At 38.4% G+C, this 25,726-nt stretch overlaps 2 protein-coding genes across 6 annotated transcripts in view; both read right to left on the reverse strand.

The window, feature by feature from the left end:
• Positions 1 to 11,392, reverse strand: part of map2k5 (mitogen-activated protein kinase kinase 5) — a 101,769-nt gene extending 90,377 nt beyond the window's left edge. For 2 of the 4 annotated variants that reach the window (XR_007184129.1, XR_007184128.1), the window contains exon 1: positions 10,915 to 11,392. The gene's annotated coding sequence lies outside the window, so the exon portion shown is untranslated. Of the gene's footprint in view, positions 1 to 10,899 lie in introns of all 4 variants that reach the window. The other 2 variants (XR_007184127.1, XR_007184126.1) reach the window with 1 other exon arrangement.
• A 549-nt stretch (positions 11,393 to 11,941) lies between these two features.
• smad3a (SMAD family member 3a) overlaps positions 11,942 to 25,726 on the reverse strand; it is a 36,151-nt gene continuing 22,366 nt past the window's right edge. For both annotated transcript variants that reach the window (XM_048184509.1, XM_048184510.1), the window contains exons 4-9: positions 24,853 to 24,927; positions 24,433 to 24,483; positions 22,806 to 23,018; positions 22,539 to 22,676; positions 22,207 to 22,351; positions 11,942 to 14,424 (exon numbers count right to left, since the gene is read on the reverse strand). In XM_048184509.1, coding sequence (XP_048040466.1) covers positions 14,301 to 14,424; positions 22,207 to 22,351; positions 22,539 to 22,676; positions 22,806 to 23,018; positions 24,433 to 24,483; positions 24,853 to 24,927 — 746 coding nt within the window. In that variant the 3' untranslated portion in view covers positions 11,942 to 14,300. The remainder of the gene's footprint in view (positions 14,425 to 22,206; positions 22,352 to 22,538; positions 22,677 to 22,805; positions 23,019 to 24,432; positions 24,484 to 24,852; positions 24,928 to 25,726) is intronic.

Raw genomic sequence — 25,726 nt, forward strand, 5'->3', positions numbered from 1 at the left:
AGGCGAGAGAGAGAAAAAGAGAGCGATCCATAATGAGGGATGCTGGGGAATTGCCCTCCTGGAAGACCTGATGTGTTTCCAGTTGGCTGCCAGCTGCCAGAAATCAAGACAAACACTGATCATTGACAGGAGGATTAACACAACTACGCACAGACATACACACCTCAACATGTCGACGCACAGAGATCTTTTAACTGGCAATGCTTAAAGCAAAATCTGCATTAATTAAATCAGTTACAGGCTTTCAAACATCTTCGACTCATATATTCAATTAGTCAGCAACATGGTGTAGCTAGCAGGGGGACATTATGGGTGTAATTAACAACGTATTAATGTGTAAATGAGACAAAACTCTAGCACTCCCCTTCTTTTTTGTAAGAAATTCTCATATATAGGAGTAAATAAATACATATTTGACAACACAAACATGTTTGCACCATATATTTGTATTGTATTGGGTGTTTCCTCAAATATGGGCAGTTTAAAACACTCTTTTTACACTCTCTCTAGTTTATTTAGTTTGTCTATTAACAGTGGCAGTTTTAGCTGATGCGTATGGGGGAAACTCCTGTTTTCTCAGAATCCTGAAGCCTGACTGGTTCACGTCTGTACAACTGCACAGACAAATGCCGTTTCCGCCAATAAGGGCGAGGTTGACTGCCTATAAGTCACACAGAAACGCAGTCAGTCAAAAATCTTTCAACTTTCTTTCAACGGCTAGGACCAGTCGGCCACTGCACTGATATCTGCGATGGAGACTCTGCTGGACCACACCCAAGAGGAGGCCATTCCCCTAGTGAAGAGGGCCCTCACTCCTAAGGGGCACAACGAGTCCACAGACTTGTAAGCCAGTGTTATCACATCCACAATCCATCTGGAAATATTTGCTTCGAAACCGGCAGCCCTTTAGTGCAGCCTCCGATGCTGACAAACAGCTGCTCTGATTGCCGAAATTGGCCAGAGTGCTCAGTATACACTCTAAGGGCCCTGACGGGACAGAGTGGATGAAGTGCCTGTTCATTCTCCGCAAGCGGAAAAAGCTGTCGTTAGGACCGAACTTGAGGCAGGAAGGTTCCACAGACAGAGCCTGCAGATCTCCAACTCCCTTGACTGACGCAAAAGCCATGAAGAGGGCAGTCTTAAGCGAGAGGGACCGAAGGTCAGTTGACCAGAGTGGCTAAAAGGGAGGGCCTCAAAGTGCCCTAAGGACTGTCCCAAGACGGGACCGAACACAGGTGGGGAAGGTTCAACCTCCTGAACCCCCTGAGGAACTTAACTACTAGGTCGTGTTTCCAGATCAATTGGCCGGCCACCGGGGCATGATCTGCTGCAATGGCTGCCACGTATCTTTGAGCGTGGAGGGTGCATGCCCACTGTCCAGCATATCCTGCAGAAACATTAGAACTGATATGGTATCGCACTTAGTGGGGTCTAAGTTCTGAGCTAAGCACCAGCTTGAGAAAATAGACAGCTCCGGTTGAGGGTGCCAAATCGTCACTCCTGCCTGGAAGAGAAGGTCTCTTTTCAGAGGTATGAGCCACAGAGCTGCTGACAGTAGCTGGATCAATTCTGGGAACCAAGGCTGGTTTGGCCAGCATGGTGCCACCAAAAGGACTGCACATGCTTCTTCCCGAATCTGACTGATGACCTGCAGAAGGTACCATATTGAGTTGACTGCCTGGGGGTGGAGTCTCCATTCCCCTGGGGGAGGTCTGCCATGTGACAGCATGTGTGACAGGCAGTTCCGCTTCTTCTTTTGCCTCAGTTCAAGAGGGGAAGGGGATAAGGGTGCAGCTGGTTCACTGAAGAGCACAATCTGGGTGCGCAGTGTTGCAAGGTTCAGTTTCCCTCAGTGCGGACCGCCCAGAGGTGTTCTATTGGATTTAGGTCAGGCGAGCGTGGGAGCCATTCAGTGGTAATTCCTTCATCCTCCAGGAACTGCCTGCATAATCTCACCACATGAGGCCAGGCATTGTCGTGCACCAGGAGGAACCCAGGACCCACTTCACCAGCGTAGGGTCTGACAATGGGTTCAAGGATTTCATCCCGATACCTAATGGCAGTCAGGGTGCCATTGTCTAGCCTGTAAAGGTCTGTGCATCCCTCCATGAATATGCCTTCCCAGACCATCACTGACCCACCACCAAACCGGTCATGCTGAACGATGTTACAGGCTTCTCCAGACCCTTTCACATCTGTCACATGCTCAGGGTGAACCTGCTCTCATCTGTGAAAAGCACAGGGCGCCAGTGGCGGACCTGCCAATTCTGGTGTTCAATGGCAAATGCCAATCGAGCTCCACGGTGCCAGGCAGTGAGCACAGGGCCCACTAGAGGACGTCGGACCCTTAGGCCACCCTCATGAAGTCTGTTTCTGATTGTTTGGTCAGAGACATTCACACCGGTGCCCTGCTGGAGGTCATTTTGTAGGGCTCTGGCAGTGCTCATCCTGTTCCTCCTTGCACAAAGGAGCAGATACCGGTCCTGCTGATGGGTTAAGTTCCTTCTGTGGCCCTGTCCAGCTCTCCTAGAGTAACTGCCTGTCTCCTGGAATCTCCTCTATGTGAAGAATACAATAAAAATTATTTCAAGAAAATAAAATATTTGCCAAATGCAATTCATATAGGCTATGTGTACATTATTCTTCTATGACATCATATTGATATTCATACTAGGACTGCACGATATATCGCACGATATGAAAATTAACATTGAACTTGAATGCGATTATCACTTAAATGATTATGAAATCGCAAAGGCTGCGATTGTTTTTTATGCGCGGCTTGTCAATGAAGTATGGCTCCAAATGCTAATCCATCTGAAAGCACTGCGAGTTTGAGTCGCTTATAATGTATATTTGAAAAAGCAACACACGTCAAACTTCTTTTCAGACATAAAAAGCATTTATCATCTTGTCCAACAAAAGACAACATTTAATAACATGTTTTTACTCCAAACTCACTTCATAATAACAGTTGAGCGTCCTTCTGTGAGATGATGTGGCTTCTTACAAAGAATAAGGCAGTCGTGTGTTTATGAGTCATGTTTAATTAATCAAAGCATTTCAATCTTCTGTTTATTCAGCTACAGCGATATGATGCGTGTTATCATCTTCTGCTGCAGGGCATATTTTGAGTTTCTGCGCAAGAGCGCCCTCTGGCTTTCAGATGGAGAAGCATTTACTACTGATCACAGAGCCGTACAGCTCTGACAAGCCACGCATTAAATAATCGCAGCCTTTGCCATATTTCCTGTGATTTTATCACGATAAATCGTGCAGCCCTAATTCATACTGGCATTAAATGCCACAGATTAATGGGTAAATTAATTTATCACAGAGAGAAATTCAACACACACAACACAAACATGCACTGGGGTGCGTTTCCCAAAGCGAACTATGGTCGCAAGTTCCGTTGTTACCAATAGAGTTCAATGGGACTTACGACCATAGTTGGCTAACCATGCTTTAGGGAAACGCACCCCTGTTAGGCTTTTATTTAAGCATGTAACATGACACTATCTATGGAAAGTGTGGTGGCTACTTCGACTGATGAAGCTTCTTTCACAGGGTTTTGGCTGCTTTATTTTTTAGTAGACACCAGATGGTGCTGTTTTCGACACTCTCGAAGCTTTGAATCTTTTTACGGAACAATGAAGGGAAAGCCTCAGTGCTTCATGGGGCTTCATTTGCCCATCACTATGGCACGTATTGATGTGCCATCCTGGAGGAGTTGGACTGCCTGTGCAACCTCTGTAGGGTCCAGGTATCGCCTCATGCTACCAGTAGTGACACTGACCCTAGCCAAATGCAAAACTTGTGAAAAACAGTCAGAAAAGATGAGTAGGGAAAAAAATTTAAGTGGCCTCCTCCTGTAAAACCATTCCTGTTTTTGGGGGTCGTTTCATTGCTGCCCATCTAGTGCACCTATTGTTAATTTCATGAACACCAAAGCAGCTGAAACTGATTAACAACTCCCTCTGCTACTTAACCGACCAGATCAATATCCCAGGAGTTTAACTGACTTGATGCTATTCTCTGATTAAAAAAAGTGTTTTAATGTTTTAATAATAAAATGTATAAAAGTTTCAAACAGTTTTAATGTTTTTTGATGTTTTAATACAACAAGCTGAGTGAAAGGAAAAGAGAGAGTCAGAGAGAGAATGAGATAAAAGCAGAGTTGCATTTAAAGTGGATTTATTTCTGCTGCTGTACTCTTTTACCTGGCAAGCTCAATATTTTCCCAGAGTATATCAAAGGTACTCCATCCAAAACCCAAGCAACCGTTTTACTCCACATTGAAAAATTTTCTCTAATATCCAGAGATCCACTTGTTATGAGATTTGAATTATTAAAAATCATTATTATTGCACAACATAACTGATCAAAAATTAGACCGATCAATTACATTAATCAAATTATATATGACACCAAATGGGCTGTTTTACATCTTTTTGGATACAGGAACATAACGTCTATGTGATGCTGACAAGAGGACGACATGACAGCACAAGCTCCTCAGTGCTTCATTAGTATCCAGATGCTGCTCCTCTCCTCCCTGCAGCTAAACTGCTTTGACAGAGAGACACCACACAATTTTGGAATGAACAAATTGGCTTGAGACTTTGCTGTCAACATTCAGTAAGTTAATAACAGTGAAGAAATTATTTTGTCTCTATCCACATCAACAACTGTTGCTTTGATTGAAAACCATCTGTCTACATAAAGTCTGCACATTACCATGACCCAAACAAAAACCCTCAAAACTGAAAACAACACCATCTCTGAGTTTTTGTTTATTTGTTTGTTTGTTTGTTTGTTTGTTTTTTGCAGCATCATGTTATACAGTATGGACTGAGCTGAGAGAAATCTTAATTTGAGAAAAATCATCTGGAGAAAGAATGTCAAGGCATGAGGATGAGTAAATGATGAGAAAATATCATTTTTGGTTGAAGTATCCATTTAAAGTGCCCCTATTATGGATTTTTGAAAATCCCCTTTCATGTAGTGTGTAACATAGCTCTAAGTGAATGAAAACATCCTGCAAAGTTTTAAATCTGAAAGTGCACCGTATATAAAGTTGTCTCTCAAAAGTAAGAGTCAACTCGGAGTCAATTAAACGAGTCGTTTGTAAAACGAATCCCAAGCCGTTTCGTTGTGACGTCACAATGGAACATTAGCATATTGCCCGCCCACTTATTGTGCGTGCAGACGCCAGGAAAAATTCTTTTTTTCAACAATATCACAGCAGTACAATCTTTTGTTGTGTTCCCGTCATTTTACTGACGACTGCTTCTCAAACCTTGGGGAGTTTATGCAGGATTCACAAAACGCTTGGTCTTAAAATATGGATCAGTGCCCAGTTTATTTGGACCAGCTTGCTCCTCTAATTCTCAACCTGTAAGTATGATTAGTAATTGATGTTTATATTTTCTTGCGATCATTCAAAATTTATAGTTTTGTATGTTATGTAGTCTGCATGTCTTCTGCTAACGTTTCTGTAGTTCTGCTCTTCAGATGTGGTCCAGTATTGTCTAAAATGTGTCTATTAATGCAGCTTGTCTGTCGTATGGCTTGGAGTAATGATCAAGAATGGAGCACAACTTTTGTTTACAGACTGTAATGCATTATCAGCTATTCACGTTTGTGCTCGGCTAACGTGGGTGTTTACAAAATAAATACAAAATACAAATACTTTTTTTCCTTCTTATTATTATTGTAGTGTGGAGCTCTATCTGTATTGTAATAGCATGTTAAGATATTAGTCCACGCTAACTAGTTGTAGTATTCTCTGTTAACAGTAAACACCCACTGTAATGCCAAACAATGATATAACGTTAGCCACTTTTATTTGTTAATAATTATGACGAAAAAGTCTGTACAAATCTGGCTTAAAAGTGTATCTTATATTAGAGGTTTTCAGCTTCGCTTGGCATTCTGATACAGTTCCCACAGATGCATCTACATAAAGTATAACAGTAACGCCGCTATCACATCTTATAAATAACTAAGTTGACACTTACCAAATAGAAACGTCTTACTCAAGTCATGATAGCGAATCAGTTCAGACATTTCATTGTCGGACTCAGGCTCGATTTAATACGATAAAATCGATGCCATCATTTCTGTCCATACATTGTGTACAATATCTTGTGAACTGATAGCTGTCATTCAGTTATAGCAATGGGCGTGTGGTGCGCGCAGTAGACCAATCACAAAGGATCTGACCATCTGACCAATCAGAGCAGCGTAGGCTCACGGAAAGGAGGGGTTTAGAGAGACTGATTATTTGAACTGCTTCTAACAAATCATTTACCATCTTTGGTGAACTGAGGTGAAATTAAATGTATATTAGCCTATGAGAAAACAAAAATGTTTTTTGACCTTGCATGCATATAAACCTGTTGTAGGAGTCTCCCAAAACAATATTAAGAACCTTAAAAAAGGCATAATAGGGGCACTTTAAGCTAAAAACCAAAACAACACTTTTAAACATGTTTCAAAACATATTGAAACCAACACTGAAGATTTTTTTCTGTATATTTTAGCTACTAAGGTCATAATACCCAGTACATAATAATGTCAGCTCAGCTGACATCCAGATAATTACAAAAGTACAAGGCACAGGCAAACAGGGAAATCAAGGGGAAACAGGCAGAAGATCAAGACCAAGACCAAGACCAAGACCAAGACATGGAAACCAGAAGTAGCACTCAGAAATGCAGTGTAACACTAAAAAGACTTCACAATGAGTGAACGAACACACTGTGTATAAATAGGCAAACATAAATGAGATAACAGGTGGCAGTAATCAGAACATGATGAGTCCAGGCAATGGGTTATGGGAAATGTAGTTCATGAAGCAGTAAAGGAAACAGAAGGAGTGCCCTCTGGTTGCTATCATAGGCACTCCAGCTGGCAGGCGTGACAGTGTATAATGATAGCAATTATGCATTCAAATATAATGGCAATGATTGGCCAAAACGATCAATAGGGCTATTGTTGTATACATGTAATGAGCAATTCCAAGTTTTTTTCTGGTATACAAGATATTGGATAACCTGAAGCATTCTTAAATAATAAAAAGCCATGAGAATCTAAGAGTCAAAGTCCACAGGTCACTGCACAACCTTGTAAGAACATTGATGGTGATTTCATGTAGTACCAATTGGTCTTGAGACAAGACCTAGACAAGATCAAGACCTCAGTTCTACTATACAATCAAATAAGGTACAGCAGTAAATGACCAAGGTGTATACAGTGCACATGGATATGAACGGTCAGACTAAAAGGTTAGATTATTAACCTACTGCCCTGCCTCACATATGGTTCACACAGCCATCAACCAGTACAATAACCACTAGTGGTCTCAGCGCTCAATAGATCGCTCGAGTAGAATGTTATTAGTAATGGGTCGCTGTCTTGATTTCTGTCCCACTCAAATGGCTACTCTTCATTGGGCAGGGATTGAGCGGTCATTAATCAGGAGCTTGGCAGCTGCTGGACTAAAACTAAAACTGTTAGATTTGCGGTCTGTGCAACAGGGAGGTGATTGCTTTCACAAGCATAATCAGTAGGCCTTTTCCACAGTCCATGTGATGTCACAAGGCATACTTGTCAATGGACCGTTGGTAGGTGTGGTAAAACAATTAAACTTAGTTGAACTTGACAATAAACACATTTTAAACAGTTTTTAGCTTGTATAACAGTATCTGAAAGGGTAAACAGTAGGCTATTATAAGGGCAAGTGTTCAATAGTGAGACAGGCACGTGTTCTGTTATTCTATATAAGTTCAAGCCCAGTTTTTAAGCTTGTCTTATGCATAACATTAGTGTATTCTTTGCTTTCTTTTTGCAATCTCCCATTTATATTTCTGGTCTGTTTAAGTTTCTGGGTAACTCTTCTTTGGTCTAATGCAATTTAAGATACTATATATACTGCTGACTGTATTGTATTTATACTAGTGTAGTTGTCAGGCAGTGTGAATGGCTACTTAAGTAGGCATACTCAAATAAAATGCCATCAAATGTGTCCTTGCATCAATTTAGATAAAAAAAAATTCTTTATCATCTCTAAAATGATTGGAAACAAACTGTTGGTGATTAACATCAAAACAATGGAGATGAAAATCATCAATGATTCTACCCTATATAAACACCTCAATTGAAACTTCCCTACAAGAACAATGAGGTGTGAAAAAGGCATGTTTGGTGCTATGAAAGGCATTAAATGAGTTGTTTTGAAATTAACAACTTACTACCACTAATTCACAAAAATGCACCCTCTTAAAGCTTATGCACTCAAACGACAACCCTGAAAACATTTTTCAGAGAATGTGGAGTGGAGGACAAATCAAAGTACTAATTCTATGTGGACTTTGTGCGTTTAGTTTCGTTTTTTTGGGCTGTGATCGCATCCTCAATTTAAAACAACCATTCACTTCATAACTCCTACCTGAAATAGCAGATAATTTAGCATCAGTACTGTGACTTCCACTCAGTTTTGGTGTGCAAAGCCCTTTTCTTTTAACAGTAAATATGTCTACATCTAACACACGCAGCTTAGTCCTACAGTCCTGATCATTTTGCTTTGCGCTGAGGCTCAGCTCTCTGGAGACCGAGTCGAGGTCTTAAGCAAAACAGGTGTTCACGATTTAAAAGAGAGACAGAGAGTATATCTTTGTCGCCGACAGAAGGCTTGAAGGGAGAAATGCTGGCCAGTAACACAGATACGCATCGCCCGTTGGGCAGAGTTCCAGTGTGCGGCAGTTGGAGACGTGCGGCCCTGTCTTATCTTCTGTCCGGAGACAGCTGTGACGCAGCAGTGCGTAGCGCTGCAATCAGGTGTGAGTCACCTGAGCGGAATGCTGATAGCGGGAGAATCTGACAGCCTCTCCCGCACTCATCACGAGAGGACGAGAGAGAGAGAGAGACAGACAAATTCTGACCTTTAAGAAGATTAATTTGTTTACCAACAAAGGTAGTGGCTGTCACTAGGCTGGTTGACGATCATGATGCTGTCAGACGGATGAGAGAGAGTATGGTGGAGTCATCTGTTCAGTTTATCATCTCTGTCAGTCTTTCATCAAAAGCTGTAAGGACATCTTTCACAGTCCAGTAATGCTAAAGCACTATTCTACCGTAACAATAAAGACTTCCAATCTGTAGCCTATTATATGCCTACTTATGATCCTACTTTTAGTCCTTTTTATTTTTCATCATCTTACTTTAGGGCTAGTAAGATGCTGTACGCAAACAGTTCATTCTGCACTTTTTTTTTCACACGTTTTCATGTTTAACCCTCATGCACTGTTGGATTTCTGGTTACTACCTATATGGTCCGGGTCAAATTGACCCTAAATGGATTCAATACAATTCCCCAAAAATCACACTATGAAAAAAACATACAATCAGGTACAAATAATTAACTTTTAATATCAATATTTTTCACACATTACAAAGAATAAATATCTGAATTTATGATTAATAAAAATGTTTTTTAATGACTATTTTTAAGACTGCCCCTCCCTGACACCCGTGGGACACTTGCCATTATACATTTATAACAACAATAATATCTTAGTAAACCTAAAGTAAACTTGACAAACTATATAGCATTAGTTTTCATATTTGGTGACTGATTTAAAAAAAAAAGAAAGAAAAAAAATGACAGAGCAATAGATAAATTGCAATAGATTCTTAATTATAACACAAACTCTGATTCTTTTTGTATGTTTTTTATATGCATTTTAGATATCCATTACTGCCCAAACTTCTTTTGAATAAGATGTCTAATTCATAAATATTTTGAAAAGCATGGAAATATATGGTTCAGTTCACTCAAACCATATATGGAAATCAAATGTTTTGGTCACCAGTGGAGTCTGGATGTCATCTATTGGAAAAGTTTGGTACTGCGCACAAAAATTTTTACTGAAAGTTTTTTTTTTTTTTTTTTTTTGAGATATCAACCTATAATTTGGCACATAACTTGTTCAGATATTTAGCTTTGATCTTCTTAAAGTGTTTTGTAAAATATATATTTTATATAAAATATAAACATTTATATTTTACATATTTTAAATTTTCATTAACTTCTTAAAAACTTTTTTAAACTTTACTTTTACAACTTTTTTAACTTCTCCAATAGTCTGTGAGGTGTTCCCTTTAAAAAGATGCCAAAAGTCTGTGCTCTGAAGTATTCAAGATTTTTAACAATTTAAGTTGAAAAAGTCATTGTCAAGTAGGCCTATATGCTCAAAAAGTGGGACAAACAGTTCACAAATTTTGAAAATAAAAAGTTGTTCAACTCAACAAGACACTGGCACAGTTGAAGAGCTCGGACATACAACAAAGAAACGTTTTGTATTTTGGGTCTGTAGTTGCTTTTGAATGGTTGTCTACAGTATATGGGTCAAACTGACCCACAAACAGCAAGATCGTATAACATTTCTGTATGCAAATTTCACAACACATCAGCATGTTAAAACCTTTCATGCATGTTCATGACCCTAAATGAGAAAAAGTCACAACATTTCAAGAGAAAATTGGTTAACAACTCAAAAATCGAAATGGGTCAATGACCGCAAGAATAACCCTTAAGGGTTAAAGGCTCTTAGGCCTACTTGTCATTTTCACTATTGTTAGCCTATAAAAGAAAAGAGCAGTTTTGTCATCTAATTTTAGCTTTAGCAACAGCTTTCTTAATTTTCAAAACTGAATATTGTTTTAGGTAGGCCTATTGTTGAAAACAAAGGCTATTCCCTATATTTATGTATTCTAAATTTACCTAATAAAGAGTAGCAGATCAATTCAATAATAATCCGCAAGACATGAAAATAATTTACTCGAGTGTTTTTAAACAAATAAAATGTAACAAATTAGGGAACACAATTTTTGTACCTGTCCTTTCTTTACCTGAACCGTCCGTTGGGTGTTCCGCCATTTTTCTTGTTTCGACTGAGACGTCTGGCTCTGCTCAGCTCCCGTGGCCTTTTGGGATAGTAAAGTGTTCAGTCCTTATTGACTACTCATATTCGGGAATCTCAGTTCATTTACTTCAATGGCCAATAAGCAAGTTCTTCATGGAATTCGGTGTATATTCCGAAAGAACGTGAATTCTGACGTGGCTATTGTGTTTATTATAATAAATCTAGGCCTACAGGTGAAGCCCAGACACTCTAATCCAGGGTTTTCTCCGCAAAAAAAGACCAGGTGTTCAGTGTTTTGGTTGAATGTAAAAAATCTGAGGCATTTAAACGATGAGTGATGCTCATCCAAAAGCGTAAACAAACTCTCCCCGTCTGACTGCTTCAGTCAACATACTGTGTACTTCTGACAGAGAAATGTGGTGATGCGTTTCTCTCATCTGCCCACAGAGAGCGCCAGCGCGAAGGACTACAGTACATCTAACCTGAAATTTGAAAAAGGAAGAAAAAAAAAAAACCTAAGGGAACAAACTCAGCTGCCTCATGAACATGAAACAAACCTTGACACAGTGCCCTACACATTCAAGAAGCTGTGAATCATTCATGAGCCTCGGTGTTAGTAGGTTTTGACCCTCAAACCTCAGTGTTAATTTTTCAGCAGCAGAGCTGGGTTGAGAGTTTAAGCAGCTAAATTCCTAGTCTGGTGTCTGTCTGATCCATCAATAAGGTATAGGTGTTTTGTAGATGCTGCATAGCAGCATTTGCCTTAAATGTATGTAATTGCGGTTCAGAAGAATTCCAGTACCTCCCTGCCCTTAGGGTCTCTTGAACAAAGACAGCTCTCATATTTCAGCAAGGAAAATGTGTTATAGGTAACAGGCCAGGGTTGTGTTACCTGTATCATACCAATGAACCTTTTACAGCATTGTCACGATTGAAAATTAAGCTGAACTTTACTGAAACGTAGAGGAGAATGTTCGTAAAGACCTTTTTTGGTCTAACAAAACAGATGAGACTTTTTTTCCCCCATTTACATATTTATTAAAAGTACAACAATAACAAACATTTTTTTTTCTCTTGACAATCTTTAAAGATGGAGAGAAATAATAAAGATTATATACTTATACAGAGAAAAAATCTAACATGTCAAGCACAACAATCACCACTAAGCCACAACGTCACTGAATGTGAAAGTTTAACACAAGCACAATAAATGCACATTACTTAAAATATATTCAACAATTTGTTGAGAAAATGAGATTTGATTTTCTTCCTCTCAAAGAAAACAGTTAATGTTTGCTTAGATGGACAATAAATCATTTCCTGAATAATATCAGTACCTTCTATTTTGTCTTTGCCGGATGTCATCAAGAGGTTTTCAAGGAACCCTAGTCATAGAATAACACGCTGACTTCATCAAAGTAAAGTCTTAGAGTGTCTAAATCACACAACAGTCCTAATGAACATTTAAGCACACAGATGTTACACATCTTTTCGCCTATCCGTGAAGTACCTGATGCCCCTAAACGCAACCATCCTCCATGATTCCTTTATAACACTTTGAGACACCAGAGGCATGCAAAAGGCATGCAAAGAGCTCCTCATTGCAAGCGCATCACACTGACCTGCTGCTAACTGAAAGTACTGAACATGATCTGGCTTTCACAAAGCCCACTGTGACATTTCCCTTCCTCAAGCCCCTCTCCATATCCTATGAGTATCTGACGTATATAAAAATACAGGGTTAACCTTACAAAAACCTGCCAGCAGTACAGCCCCCCACCCCCCTTCTTCGACGGTTACAAACACAGAGATAAGAGCATATACATTCCCGTCCCACTTCTGAAAAAATATTTGGTAGCAAAATAGAGTCTACAGTACAAATGGCATGAATTTCAGAAAATAGGCATGCATAATCAATTTATCAGACATATTTACAAGTTCAGCTGTGAAAAGATCACAACCCTGAGTGGTCCAACACTGGACAACCCACTTACTCAATATGGATGAACACCTGTGTGAAGAAGTCTCCAATATACTATTTACAAACTCTGTTGTGAAAGTTGATGCGAAGGCACACGCACTCAGTTTCATTTCTAGAAGATGTGAGGACACAAGGACTCACAGGTGAACAAGTGTTCATATCCACAGATGTATACAGACACAACCAACACTGTGAGATATGAAGCATGAACTACTTAGTGTGCAAAATGATGTAATGCCCAGTTTTCAAAAACAACAAGAAGAGGAAATGTATTTTCCGAAGCAGACAACTGAGAGTCCTCACCAGACCTTGAACAGCTCCTCACCCACTCACTGAAGAATAACAAATGAAATGCGGCACAACACATGGAGTTATAAGTGACGAATCCTATAAAACTCAATATAATAATTCACATTCATTCATTCACTCCCATCACACACAGAACAGACGGCCGGTTCACTGCAGAGTTGAACTCAACACCAGACCAGATACTACAAACCATTCACACACAAACATACATGCTTAGCATGGGTCCGTGGTGAGTAGAGATGAAAAACTCTCAGTACCTGTACAATGACAAAGCTTGTAACACTTCAACAAACATAACAGAGATATTGTGAAGCATAGATAACACTTTCACAAGTGTTACATAAACTGTTATGTGCGCACATAAAGTTTGTTATATAGCATTCTGTTTAGTGAATTTTAAAAAGATGAATAGCTATTGTATGTTTCTATAAAGTGCTGTACAGCTCATTTCACTGGCTAGGACAAAACAGGATATGGAAAAATTAATGTTTTAACAATATTAATTTGAGTTTTCAATATCTGAACACACTTTTAAAAAGTGTTAGACATGGAAAGTCGAAGATATCCTGTTTCTTTCTCATGAGGAAGGTCAATACCTCTTGATATGTACTACATAACATTATGAGATTGGCCAAGTTTCCATTTTTTGATCAAACCAAAAAAAGATCAAAAATACAGTTTAACTGATATTTGAAAAACTTAATATCTTCACTTTACAAAAAAAGCACTTTCAAATTCAAGCCTGTTATGGTAATATAACAGCATCATAACAGACACAACAGAGGAGACATCTTACATAAACATGCTACAGTATATAACAAAATGTATCATAAATGGCAATATTTTATATTAATGATGGCAATAAAAATGGCTAACAATAACATAAAAACGAGTATATACACATACTGTAATACACTCCTCCAACATGAGAGAAACACGTGTGAAAGTGCTACCAAGTCTGTGGAACCCAATAAGTTGGCCATGAAGGTCTTCAGCCTTCGACTCCTGAAGGAACTTTTTTCCAGATCTCGTGGTTTGTACATGTTGTTTTTTGTTTTGTTTTTTTGCAGGGAGCGTTTTTCCTATGATACACTCGAGCAGCGGATGGAGGGGGAGCCCATCTGAGTGAGCACTTTGTCCAGCCACTGCAGAGGACCGTTCAGGTGCAGTTCTATCCAGCAGGGGGTGCTAGTCACTGTCTGCCGCCTGACAGCATTAAAGAGAGAGAAATAAAGAGAGACGTCAGAAAGCAGAAACACACAGTGGCCAAAAATATTCATACACTTAAACCACACTTAAATTTATGTAATTAAATATACATTTAACTGCATCGGATCAGTGTTTCCCAATCTTTTTCTCAAGAGATCTATCATATGCACTTTATATTGCATTTCTTGGGCGATTTCAGTGATCAGCGTATGACTATCATCGCACATTTTCATATGTTACATGCCTTTGTTTTGATCATAACCATTTTTGTCAAATGATGAAAATTTAAAACCTACCAAATTTTTTAAAATATCTTTCTTTTGAATAAATGCCACTTGGTTTGATATTTTATTATATTCTAATAATTCAATGAAATTGGAACATGAAGTGTGGCTTCAAGATATACCTCACCCAAATATAAAAATTCTGTCATCATTTACTCATGATGTTCAAAACTTGTATGACTTTTGTTATTCTGTGGAACACAAAAGAAGATATTCTGAAAAATGTCACATACAATTAAAGTCAGTGGTCACCCAAAACTGTTAAACATATCACTAAAACATCTTCTTGTGTGTTGTGTGCAAAAGAAAAAGTCATGCAGCTTTAGAATGACAACAGGGTGAGTGAATAATGACAGAATTTGAATGTATTTTTTTTTATGTATGTACACATTTTTTTCCCAAGCATGTACAGACTGTTAATAAATCGTCCACTAACATCATTTACTGTGTGAATGACTGTGAAGAGATACAGGTAGTTCACAGAGTTTGCCGGTTTGTCTGGATATGAACCACGTGTGTAAACTGCTCTGCTGTTCTTTGCTTTGGTCTCTCATAGGGACATACTTACTGCCAAAGACACTTATTTTACATTCCACAATGCTTACACAACACTAGTCTCAGTCCCCACACTTGTGCTCAAACATGTTATCAGACTTTGTCCTGGAACTGCTGTTCATAATACCTCACACTGCTCACGTTCCACTCCTTACTAGGACTTCCTCTAATCCTTCCACCCACACACACATGTGTAAGTCTCTCCTGAATCAGTCCCTCTCCTACTACGTGACTTACAGTCACTTCAGCACTCAGAGAATAAGAACATGTGTGAGTGACGCCACTCTGAAGTAGTGAAAAAAAATGTTATGGAAAAAAAAGGTTTTTTTAAATTGTACTGCTGTACTTGATATATATATATATATATATATATATATATATATATATATATATATATATATATAGCAGTGCTTCCCACACATAGACTTTACTTGGGCAGGCCGCCCACGTATAATAACGGCCGCCCAAGTATATTTGGAGACACATTTTCGCTTTTATTATTTTTATCCTCTTATACTTTTAGATCCGCGCAAGATAATGAAACCATCCGCAATCGATTAACTAGTCGTTTCATACCTGCTCGTTACGTGTGCGTCAGAACTGTTTACTCCCGGTGACATTCCCACAGGCGCTGCATTTTGCAAAGTCACTAGGCGGCGCTGTTGCGCGTTCTACAAGCTCGCGCAACAGCGCTTCAGACTGCTTCAAAGTGTTTCTCATTCAATGAAAAGCGCAGATTTATGCCAAGCGATTGCTAATGAACTCAAATTGATGAATTATTACAATGTCTACTTTATGGCCTTTATATAAAATGTTCTAGACGATTGTAAGAATCTGAAGGATCAGCCTGCAATAGTACAGACATTTCAAAATAAGAGTACCTGTGTATTTCGGGCTTGTTTATGATTGAAAGTCACATGCTAAGTTTTTTCTTTTTCCTTTGGGCATTATTGGTATTTTAGTTTAGTTTAATTTGATTTCCATTTAATTCATAGTAAATTATTGTAGTCTCCCCCACAGGAAGAAAAGACTAAGAACATTATTTGACACATATATTATTCATTTTATAAATTTTACTAGTAAAATCTGTGTCCCATTCACTGAGAGACACTATATGACAGCAAGGAGAACATAGGAAAAGGTGAACCATTTAAATGCTGTAATTTTGCATAATTTACAATGCATAATAATGCATAATATTAGTATGTAATTAAATGTAATATGCTATGTAATTAAAATTAATTTCAATAAATAAAAATACTGTTAAAAATCACACATTATTTGTTTGTCACATGTAGTAGACCATTTTTGTGCCGTGGGTAATAGGAGGATTTTTCGCCCGGCTACCACCGCAAGTATATTTCAAACCTGTGGGAAGCACTGATATATATATATATTTATATGTGTGTGTGTGTGTGTGTGTGTGTGTGTGTGTGTGTGTGTGTGTGTGTGTGTGTGTGTGTGTGTGTGTGTGTGTGTGTGTGCGCGCTATTAAACAGAGCTCAACAGAAAACAAAAATCCATTTTTTAACAAAAAGTTGTAAATTAATCCTACAGTAACTGAAGCTTAAAAATCCTACACTAATCTTCAAAAGTTTGGGGTTAGTAAGATTTTGTTTTTGAAAGAAGTCTCTTATGATCACCAAGGCAGCATTTATTTTATCAAAAATACTGTGAAATAATGTTGCAATTTAAAAAACTGTTTTCTATTTCAATATATTTTCAGCATCATTACTCCAGTCTTTAGTGTCAAATGATCCTTCAGAAATCATTCTAATATGCTGATTTGGTGCTCCAGAAACATTTCTTATTATCACCAATGTTGTTTTTTCAGGATTCTTTGATTAATAGAAAGCTCAAAAGAACATTATTTGACAACAAACTTTTGTAACATTATAAATGTCTTTACGGTTGAATGCATCCTTTCTGAATAGAAGTATTAATTTCTTTTTTTTTTAAATCGTACTTTTGAACAGTAGAGTATATATAGCTCATGTAATGGTATTCTTAAATAAAAGTAATTAAAAAGTAGCATGTGTGTTCCTGGAGAATATTCTGCCTCTTAACACTTCAGGGTTTTTAATTACTTTGGTTTCGAATCACTTCATAAAGTAACCATTACATTTTAGACCTTTTTCTTTACAGTTTCATCCAACAACGATGTGTCTGCTCACTGTTTTTGTCTCCTAGCAGCTTCTCCTATTGATCAATTGAATGATACTCAAGTAAATCTTTCAGCCATCTATGAACAAACCGCTGTCTGTTGCGCTGAAATACAGCATAAGTGGAGGTCACAGCCTCCGTTAGTCTACAAAGTCTACCAAGAGATAAAAAGACAGAGTAGAGGTAAAAGAGAAAGTAGGAGAGCAGGAGTGAGGAAGTCTATTCCTAAATTCAGGAGTTTCCTCTTCCATGTAGATACTGCCAATTAGCACTTTTAATGTCAAGTTTTAGAAAAGACATAAAAGCAAAAATGAGAAGAGGTGAAATCTACAGTAGAGATTGAGTAGAGAATCTGGGGCAGCTCAAGTGACAGACTGAGAGAAGACAATGGCATTGTGCTGTTCTGCGTCATGTTATTCACTGACATGATGGTAAATACAGGGTCCAACCATAAAGTGCTCAAATTGACTTTTTAAACTGCAACAGGGAGAGTTTGTAAGCACTTAAAAGAGGTGAATATGAAGGTAGGGAGATGTGGAGGTGCGTGAGAGAGAGAGAGAGAGAGAGAGTGGGTGTCTACTGAAACCCGACACAGCTCAGATTGTCTCTCCACATGTCAAGCTGTCTGGAAACCACAGACTCACTCTCTCACACACCAGTTTTATTCTTTCCTACTCTATTCTCAAGCTTTCTCTTCAGATGTCCATGGTCAAAACCCACAACTGCTTCTGATTAGGGTCTTGGTTCCATGGGCTCAAACAATGAAGTTACTCACAAGAGCAAGAGGGGAAGAGAAAAAAAAGAGAGACCAGGAAAATCTGAGACATTTTGAAGCACGCCATGTGCGAGTTTGTTTGGTGTGAAATGATTTGCCAGCGCAGACCTAACAGTTTATATGACGGACACGCTAGGCTGGTGGACACCGGGTTGCCTTGCTACGTCAGAGCTCTTCATCAGAGCGAGCCAGAATGGGAAAAACAGTTAACACATTCTGTCAGTCCCTGCCATGACCCTGCAGGCCTTTCCATACTAAAACAGCTGTAAAGCGACATTCCCTCCTATTGTCCTAGAGAGAAGTAAAATGGTTGGGGCTTCTTTTACCAACTTGTCATCGCTGTTTATATCTGCTGATTTTAAAGATTTTTTACTTTATCATTATCAGTCAATGCAAGATATTAGGGATGGAAAGTATTATTAAAATTATGGCTGATGCCAATAAGCTGATGATTATTTTCAGGTGATACATTTTCTGAATTACCTAGGTAATGAAGGATTTAAAGGCACAGAATGTAAGTTTCGCCGTTAGAATAAGGTCGCTTATTCAAAACAATAACAAAGGCGTAGCTTGATGATGCCATGAAGCTATAAGTGTTGAATCATGGGAGTTGTCATCTTCACCCCCACAGCCGATTGAAAGCAATCTGATGGGGCTCAGGCATAAAACGTGTTCATAGGTATTAAAGTTTTATTGACGTCATTGTGGTATGAACCAGGGCATGGCCGAGAGCCTGGGACATTTTTCGTTGCTGTTTTTATCATGCTAATATGCCGCAGTCTGCTGCTGCCACTATTTTCGTTTTGTTGCTAATGATTATTGCAATTACAGTTACGTTTAACGTCTGCCTCCTTCTTCCCTGAACTTGAACTTTGTTACAGTTATCTTTGATCACTTAAATTCACATTATTTTATTTATTCTAATAAAAAACTCGCCAAGTGCTGGATTACTACTCATACAGGTCACTTTATCTGACAAAATTAAAATTGTGGGGTAATGCAGCACTGTTTTACTTGGTCAAAACAATCATACTAAAAATACGTGTGAGTGTGTTGAAAGCAAAGTCCCTTTAAGTCATTTCACTCGGCGGCCATCTTTGAAATGCCTCTCGGGCAACCAAGAGCATGGGGAATGGGGAAACATCAAATTTTCTAAAGCTGTTTGCCAGGCTTTCGAATAAATTTCATATTTGAAATCACCAATGAAATCTGACAACAACTGTCTCATAAATTTTGTTTCTAAACGCTCGAATCATGACAAAAAAATTTTATTTTTCAGGCTGGATCAACCTAATGTGCATGCGCAGTCCTATACGCGCGTCTCTTGTGCCTCATTTCGGAGGTGCGCGTCTGACTGTTTCTATAGAAACCGGAGCTTCTAATGGCCACTTGCAGTGATGCGATGACTTTACCAATCAGCGATTGTCTCTTATTTAGAAGGTGGGACTTATTCCGCCATATCGCGCGTTGCACTTTCTCCCATTAATAATAATACGAGTGATGCGTCTTGTGTTATTCTATAATCTTTGGTTGAAAGTTATGTTAACGTTAATCTGTGCGTTCACTCTGTGGCTGCTATGAGACTCTTGTTGCAAACTGCACTATGCTAGATCGATATTAGAACAGCATATTAATAAAAGCAAGACTTGTGTTGGCATTTATTTAAAATATATTGTATGGTGGAGAAAATTCTGTATTACAGTTACTACAAATGAAGCTCTTTCTGATTATGCTATGTTATAGCCACAAAATAGTGTTGTCTCTGAGGCACAAACATGTTACTCGTGGTAAATCAAGAAAACGAGAGATTTAAACAATAAGACTGTGTTGATATATATAACAATGATTAGTTTTCTGTCAATAAAGGTATCCAAATAGTTGCTCACCTGTCTAATAAAATGCATAATTTATTAAAGCGTCTTTGGTTTCTATGGAAGTAAAACTACGGAAATTAAGGGTAGCGCGGATATGACGTGATTGACAGGTGACGCAACGACACGGGTCATTACACTGGTAAAAATTTTCTGATTTCTCTGGATTTAAACTTTGTTAAAACATTTGGGATAATGTAAGTACACAAGTCAACAAAATATATAACACCGTGCTAGTGTTTTTTGGATATTTTAATAAAAAAAAATCGTACATATTGTGCCTTTAATTCTTAACTATTTTTTGTAAATAACTTAAAATAACAAAAAAAAAAAAAAAACACTGATAAATAAAAAAGCTATAATATTGACTGATGACTAAAATGTTAATTTTAAAATGAATATCCATTGTTCATTATAAATTTGTGATACCTAAATTCACAAGCAACTAAACCTCTGGGGCCTTTTTTCACAAAACATTTTATCTTACCACTAAGAGCTCTCCTAAATATCAGTAAAAATCCTAAGCCAAGAGTCTTATCTTAAAACCTATTCACAAAGCTCCCGAGACCAACTTTTACTAAAGAATACAGAGAAGTTTTGAGCTAAGAGAAAGGGCGGGGTTGACCTCGTTGCTATGGATGATGTCAACACGCTTACTAACTATGCACACAGTGATTGGCTGATGGGGGAGGAGTATCTGTCAGTGATTTATTCATAGATATATTGTAGTATGAGGTATCATGTTGCCATACTCAAATAAAGATTTTAAAATAAAATGTCATATTCAAATAAAGATTTTAAAATGTAGGCTTAGTGTCACTAATTAAACAAGTATATGTTAATTGTCAACATTTATATGCTAATCGTCATCAGAGAGATTGCAGAATTTAAGCAACAAATGACAGATCTATTTAATCAACTGGAGAGGAGACATATGTATACACAGTCGATTCACCTCGACAGATTTCTGCATCCCTCCACCACCCCAACTCCTCACTCTCTGCTGGTTCCTATTCCCAGGACACAGGGGAGAACTCTGGGTTTGGGCTAACTTCGGAGCCCTAGCTCCCCTCGGATGGCACGCCAAATATTCTTATTTTACTCTTTTACTCTATTGGATCATTTGTAAGAGTGAACTCATGAAAACAACTGCCACAGGTAATAGGACATTATTTTATTTATATATTTTCAAAAGGTTTATTTTTGGTATTTTTGCCTTTTTATTATGATAGGACAGTGAGTAGACAGGAAGCGAAGTGGGAGAGAGAAAGATGAGAGAAGAGAGAACTCTCCACAAGGCTATCGGCGCCAACGACAGCATATTATTTTCAACTTGACCTCAATGTTTTATTCTCCATCATTCAATACATTTTGCCTGTACATAAATGAACCTTTATGTTATGTCATTGCAGATTAAAACCTATAAATCAAAATATTAACAGTATTGTATTTTTGAAGAAAAGGCTAAGCACTCAAGGCTCTATTGCCTTCAATGGTGTCTTTGGTCGGATTCCTGCAACAACCATTTTAGGATTGTTTGTGATTTGTTCTTAGTGACTTAGGAGTCCTTTTTCACAGATTTAGGAGCACTAGTTTTAGTGCTAAAATGCTTTGTGAAATACTCTTAGAGCAAAAATTTAGGAATCCTAAATTTAGGACTGACATGCCCATTATTAAGAGTTTCTCTTAAATCTGCAAGTTAAGAGCTACTTTTAGCCTTAAGATGTTTTGTGAATACAGCCCATGCCTTTTTAGATTTTTTTTTTTCTTTTTTTTTAATAGATAAAATTGAAATTTAATATTAATATCATCATGTTATCAGCCATAACATGAGAATTATCGGTATTGGCCAGAATTTTCAAATCAAGACAATGAATGTAAATGTAAAAGAAAATAACCAGTTGTAGCGTTTAAGTCATTCAATAATCATAATCCTGTTTCCTCAAAAAACTGATTACGACAATCAAATTTAAAGAATTTAACAGGAAGCATCGGTGGCTTGTGTGGTTTGGGTAACACCACTTCACAAGTAATGCAAAAGTCTTTGAGAAAGACAAATCAAGGCCACAATGAAGAAGTGGCAAGAGCATTGATAGATATAAAGGGAGTGAAGTGACTGCAGTTATCGTACCTGTACTCGGCTCCCCAGCCCTTCACGAAGCTCATGCGAATGGTGCACATGCGGGTGAGCTGGTACACAGCCTCAAAGCCCTGATTGACAGACTGGGCCAACAGAGCTGCAAACTCCTGGTTATTAAAGATCTTCAGATTACAGCCTAGATGGACAGAAAGCGGTTTGTAACAAAGTTCATATAATCAACATAAACCAAAACAAACTAAAATCGAAAAACTATCAAAAAAGGAGCTCTGATTCATCCTTTTCAGAACACCTATTCAGTAACTTAGTAGTTGAACTCTCTGTTGATTAGGTCTATTTGTTGAGTGTCTCTCGTTTTATCTTACCGGGTGGGATCTTGCAAACAGTGGCGGGGTGCCAGCCGTAACGTTGGTTACAGTTGGGACTCTGAACAAAGATGGCGCTGTCACTTAGACACTCTGCAAACACCTCACCACCAATGTAGTACAAACGCACACCCCGACCTGCAAAAATAGACAGTTACCACATTAAATATATATATATTACTTTATTTTATTACAAAATAATACAATAAAATAAAATAAAAATAATGTTGTCTTATGAATAAGTGATTGAGACAGATGTGTGCATACCAATGTGCCTGCGCGTGAGCTCCACAGCAGCATTGCGGTTCACATTGGACAGCAGGCCCAGGCAGAAACGCTCAGAGTTAGATGGGTCTGTGAAGCCGTCTACTGTTAAAGAGGGCTGGGAGGCATGGAAAGTTTCACCAACTCTCTGGTTCAGCTCATAGTAGGAGATAGAGCACCAGAACGCTGGTTCACAGTATGTCACTGGCTGTAGATCTGAGAGAGAGAGAGAGAGAGAAGAACAATAAAAAAAAGAGAATCCAAGAGGCACAGACATTCACAGAAAGAGGCAGTGGAAAAGAAAAAAGAAAAAATGACAGGAAAAAGAAAACAAATGGGTGGGGATTCAGAATATTCAAAGAGACAGAGCATGGGGGCTGGGAACTGACGGCACTATGATGTCAAGAGCAAATGTTACTTCCCAGAAAAAAAGGCTGAATCGGGAAATATCATCATCATTTGGACACAAAACTACAGAAAATTATAGGCTCATGGCACTGGCCTTTCTCTTTGACACACACTCATACACCACTGCTGTGGAGAGGGGAAATCGCTGTGGGATCTGAGCGGTGTCTGCAAAAGCACAATCTGCTACAAAAGGGATTGTGGGCCCTCCCTTGCTAAGATGGTAACTGACAGGATGTTTAGAGTGGGCGGTTTTCATCCAAGTTGTTTTGGGGACATACAAACAATCCATTTAGCAATCCATTTCCTCTGAGAGACTGAAAACACATTTCAACAAACACTCAGTTTATGAAAATGTTCTAAATGTGTATTTTTAATTACATACCGTTATATGAACATATTAACACTGATTTAGATCTCACAAGCCATTAAACGGCCATTACACAGTAACAGTTCGTGGTTCATATAGAGCTAGAAATGAGAAAAATAATGACTTGAATGAGTGAATAAGAACTGCTTTGACTGACTCAGTCAGCGAGTGAGTCATTAGACTGATTCAGACCATTCACTCATGAGTTCAAGACTGTTTTGACCGATTCATTACGGTCATTAGTTCACAATTCAGTCTACAATCTCTGTGCTGTATGTTTGTGTGTTTTGCATAAAACCAGGGAGGTCACTGCATTTGAAAGTTATGCAGTTTATTCATTGTCATTGCATTAGATTGTGGTGTCCAGTCTTTTACTCCCATCACATTCAATTCAGATTGCAAGCACAACTCAGCTATAGCATCATTCCTTTTGTCGTGGTGTTCAGTCGCATCAGCGTCTGAATCATGAAGAAGAACTGTTAAAGCAACAGGATGTCAGACAGACCCTGAATCAAGACTAGGGGTGTCACTATATACCGGTATGGATGATAACTGTGATATTTAACAAGTGTAATTTATTAGCCAAAAAAGAGAAAACACAAAAAGTTTTTAAAGATGAATTTAAAGATGAATGAGGGTTCCCCTCCCCCCATTTTTATACTGTCAAGTCAAATTCTTAAAGCTAGGGTAGGCAATGTTTTATAAAAACGCTTTTTGTTATAATAGAAGTGGTCTAAATATTGAAAAATGTAAAACATCATATGTTTTCAGATGATACTTGGTTTTGTATATTGGTTTTTGCAATGAAATTCCAAAATGGTCCAAAATATACACACACAAGCAATCAAGAGTTACCTAAGTTGTTGTGGGCAGGAGACACAGGGTTCGGTGATAGGTTTGGAGACCCTGAAAAGAAAAGGACAGAATAATAATTTAGTGGTGTAAGAATATACAGTACACAGAACAAACATTTCTGATTACATTTCCAATAATTCAGAGCACAAAGTCAATTATTCCACTTCCATTCCATCACATGCATGTGTTTGTCTTCAGACTTTTTTCAGGTTTTTGTCCCTAAATGTTGCGCTGTTGCTCTACTTTCTTACACCACTGAAGTGTCAGAAAGAAATTTAAAAAGAACATGGAATAGTGATAAGCAACTGAAATGCCACCAAAAACAAACCTGGAACAACTTCATAGCCGTGCAGTTCTAGAAAATTCAATGTGTCAACCAAACAAAGAATGCAACAAATGCAATGGTATAACTGGCGTCACCTGTGTCCATACTGCGGTTCATCTGATGATCACTGGTCTCTCCATCCTCACTGATGTAGCCTGGAGGGGGCGTCTCTGTAACACACAAAAACACACAGGTTAGCCTGCATGCACACAAACTGTACACACCCGTAACACAGTGACCCAGCTGATGGATAGGCCTGTCACGATAACTACTTTTTGTTGTGCGATATATTGCCCCAGAAATAATTGCGATATGCGATATTATTGTCATTTTAAAACCATTTTATGCCACTATATCGCGTCACCAAAAATTATCGAGGTCATGTCCATATATTGTGCGATAAGTCGATGTATCGACTATCGCGACAGGCCTACTTGATGGATGAAGGATTAGGCACATCAGCAAACACATCCAGCAAAATCTAGCAGGTGCAGCAGAGACAATGTCTCACAAGGGTTTTATTTTTTGCCTTCAGATTAAGATACTTGATTTAGAAAGCTGGGGTCAGCTCAGTTTCAGCAGCAGGATATGAAACAACACAAACCGCCCTATTACAGTAATAGACTGCCTCTCTAAAGCGAATACCATTCAGATGGAACTAATCCCAGCCAAAGCCACTCCATTCAGACTCCATGGGATAATCTTCCCCTTATGTAGCCAAAAGCACTCTTTGAATCACTTCAGAGTTATATATAATAAGCAGGGCCATAGATCATTTTTAATGTCTGCATTGTTTACTTGTCAAAAAAATAAGAAAACAGGCATATAGGTGGGATTAACGTGTAAATAGTTACATGGCTGTGTTTGTTTACCTGTGAATCTTTTTGTCTTGAGTTCCTTGTGTGTACAGTTAGCGTTTCACATGTAGTTGCTTGTATAAGGACATGAGTGTGTGCCATTACTCCAGGC

This window comes from Megalobrama amblycephala, linkage group LG3, assembly GCF_018812025.1.
Source record: "Megalobrama amblycephala isolate DHTTF-2021 linkage group LG3, ASM1881202v1, whole genome shotgun sequence".
In the NCBI taxonomy this organism is placed as follows: domain Eukaryota; kingdom Metazoa; phylum Chordata; class Actinopteri; order Cypriniformes; family Xenocyprididae; genus Megalobrama; species Megalobrama amblycephala.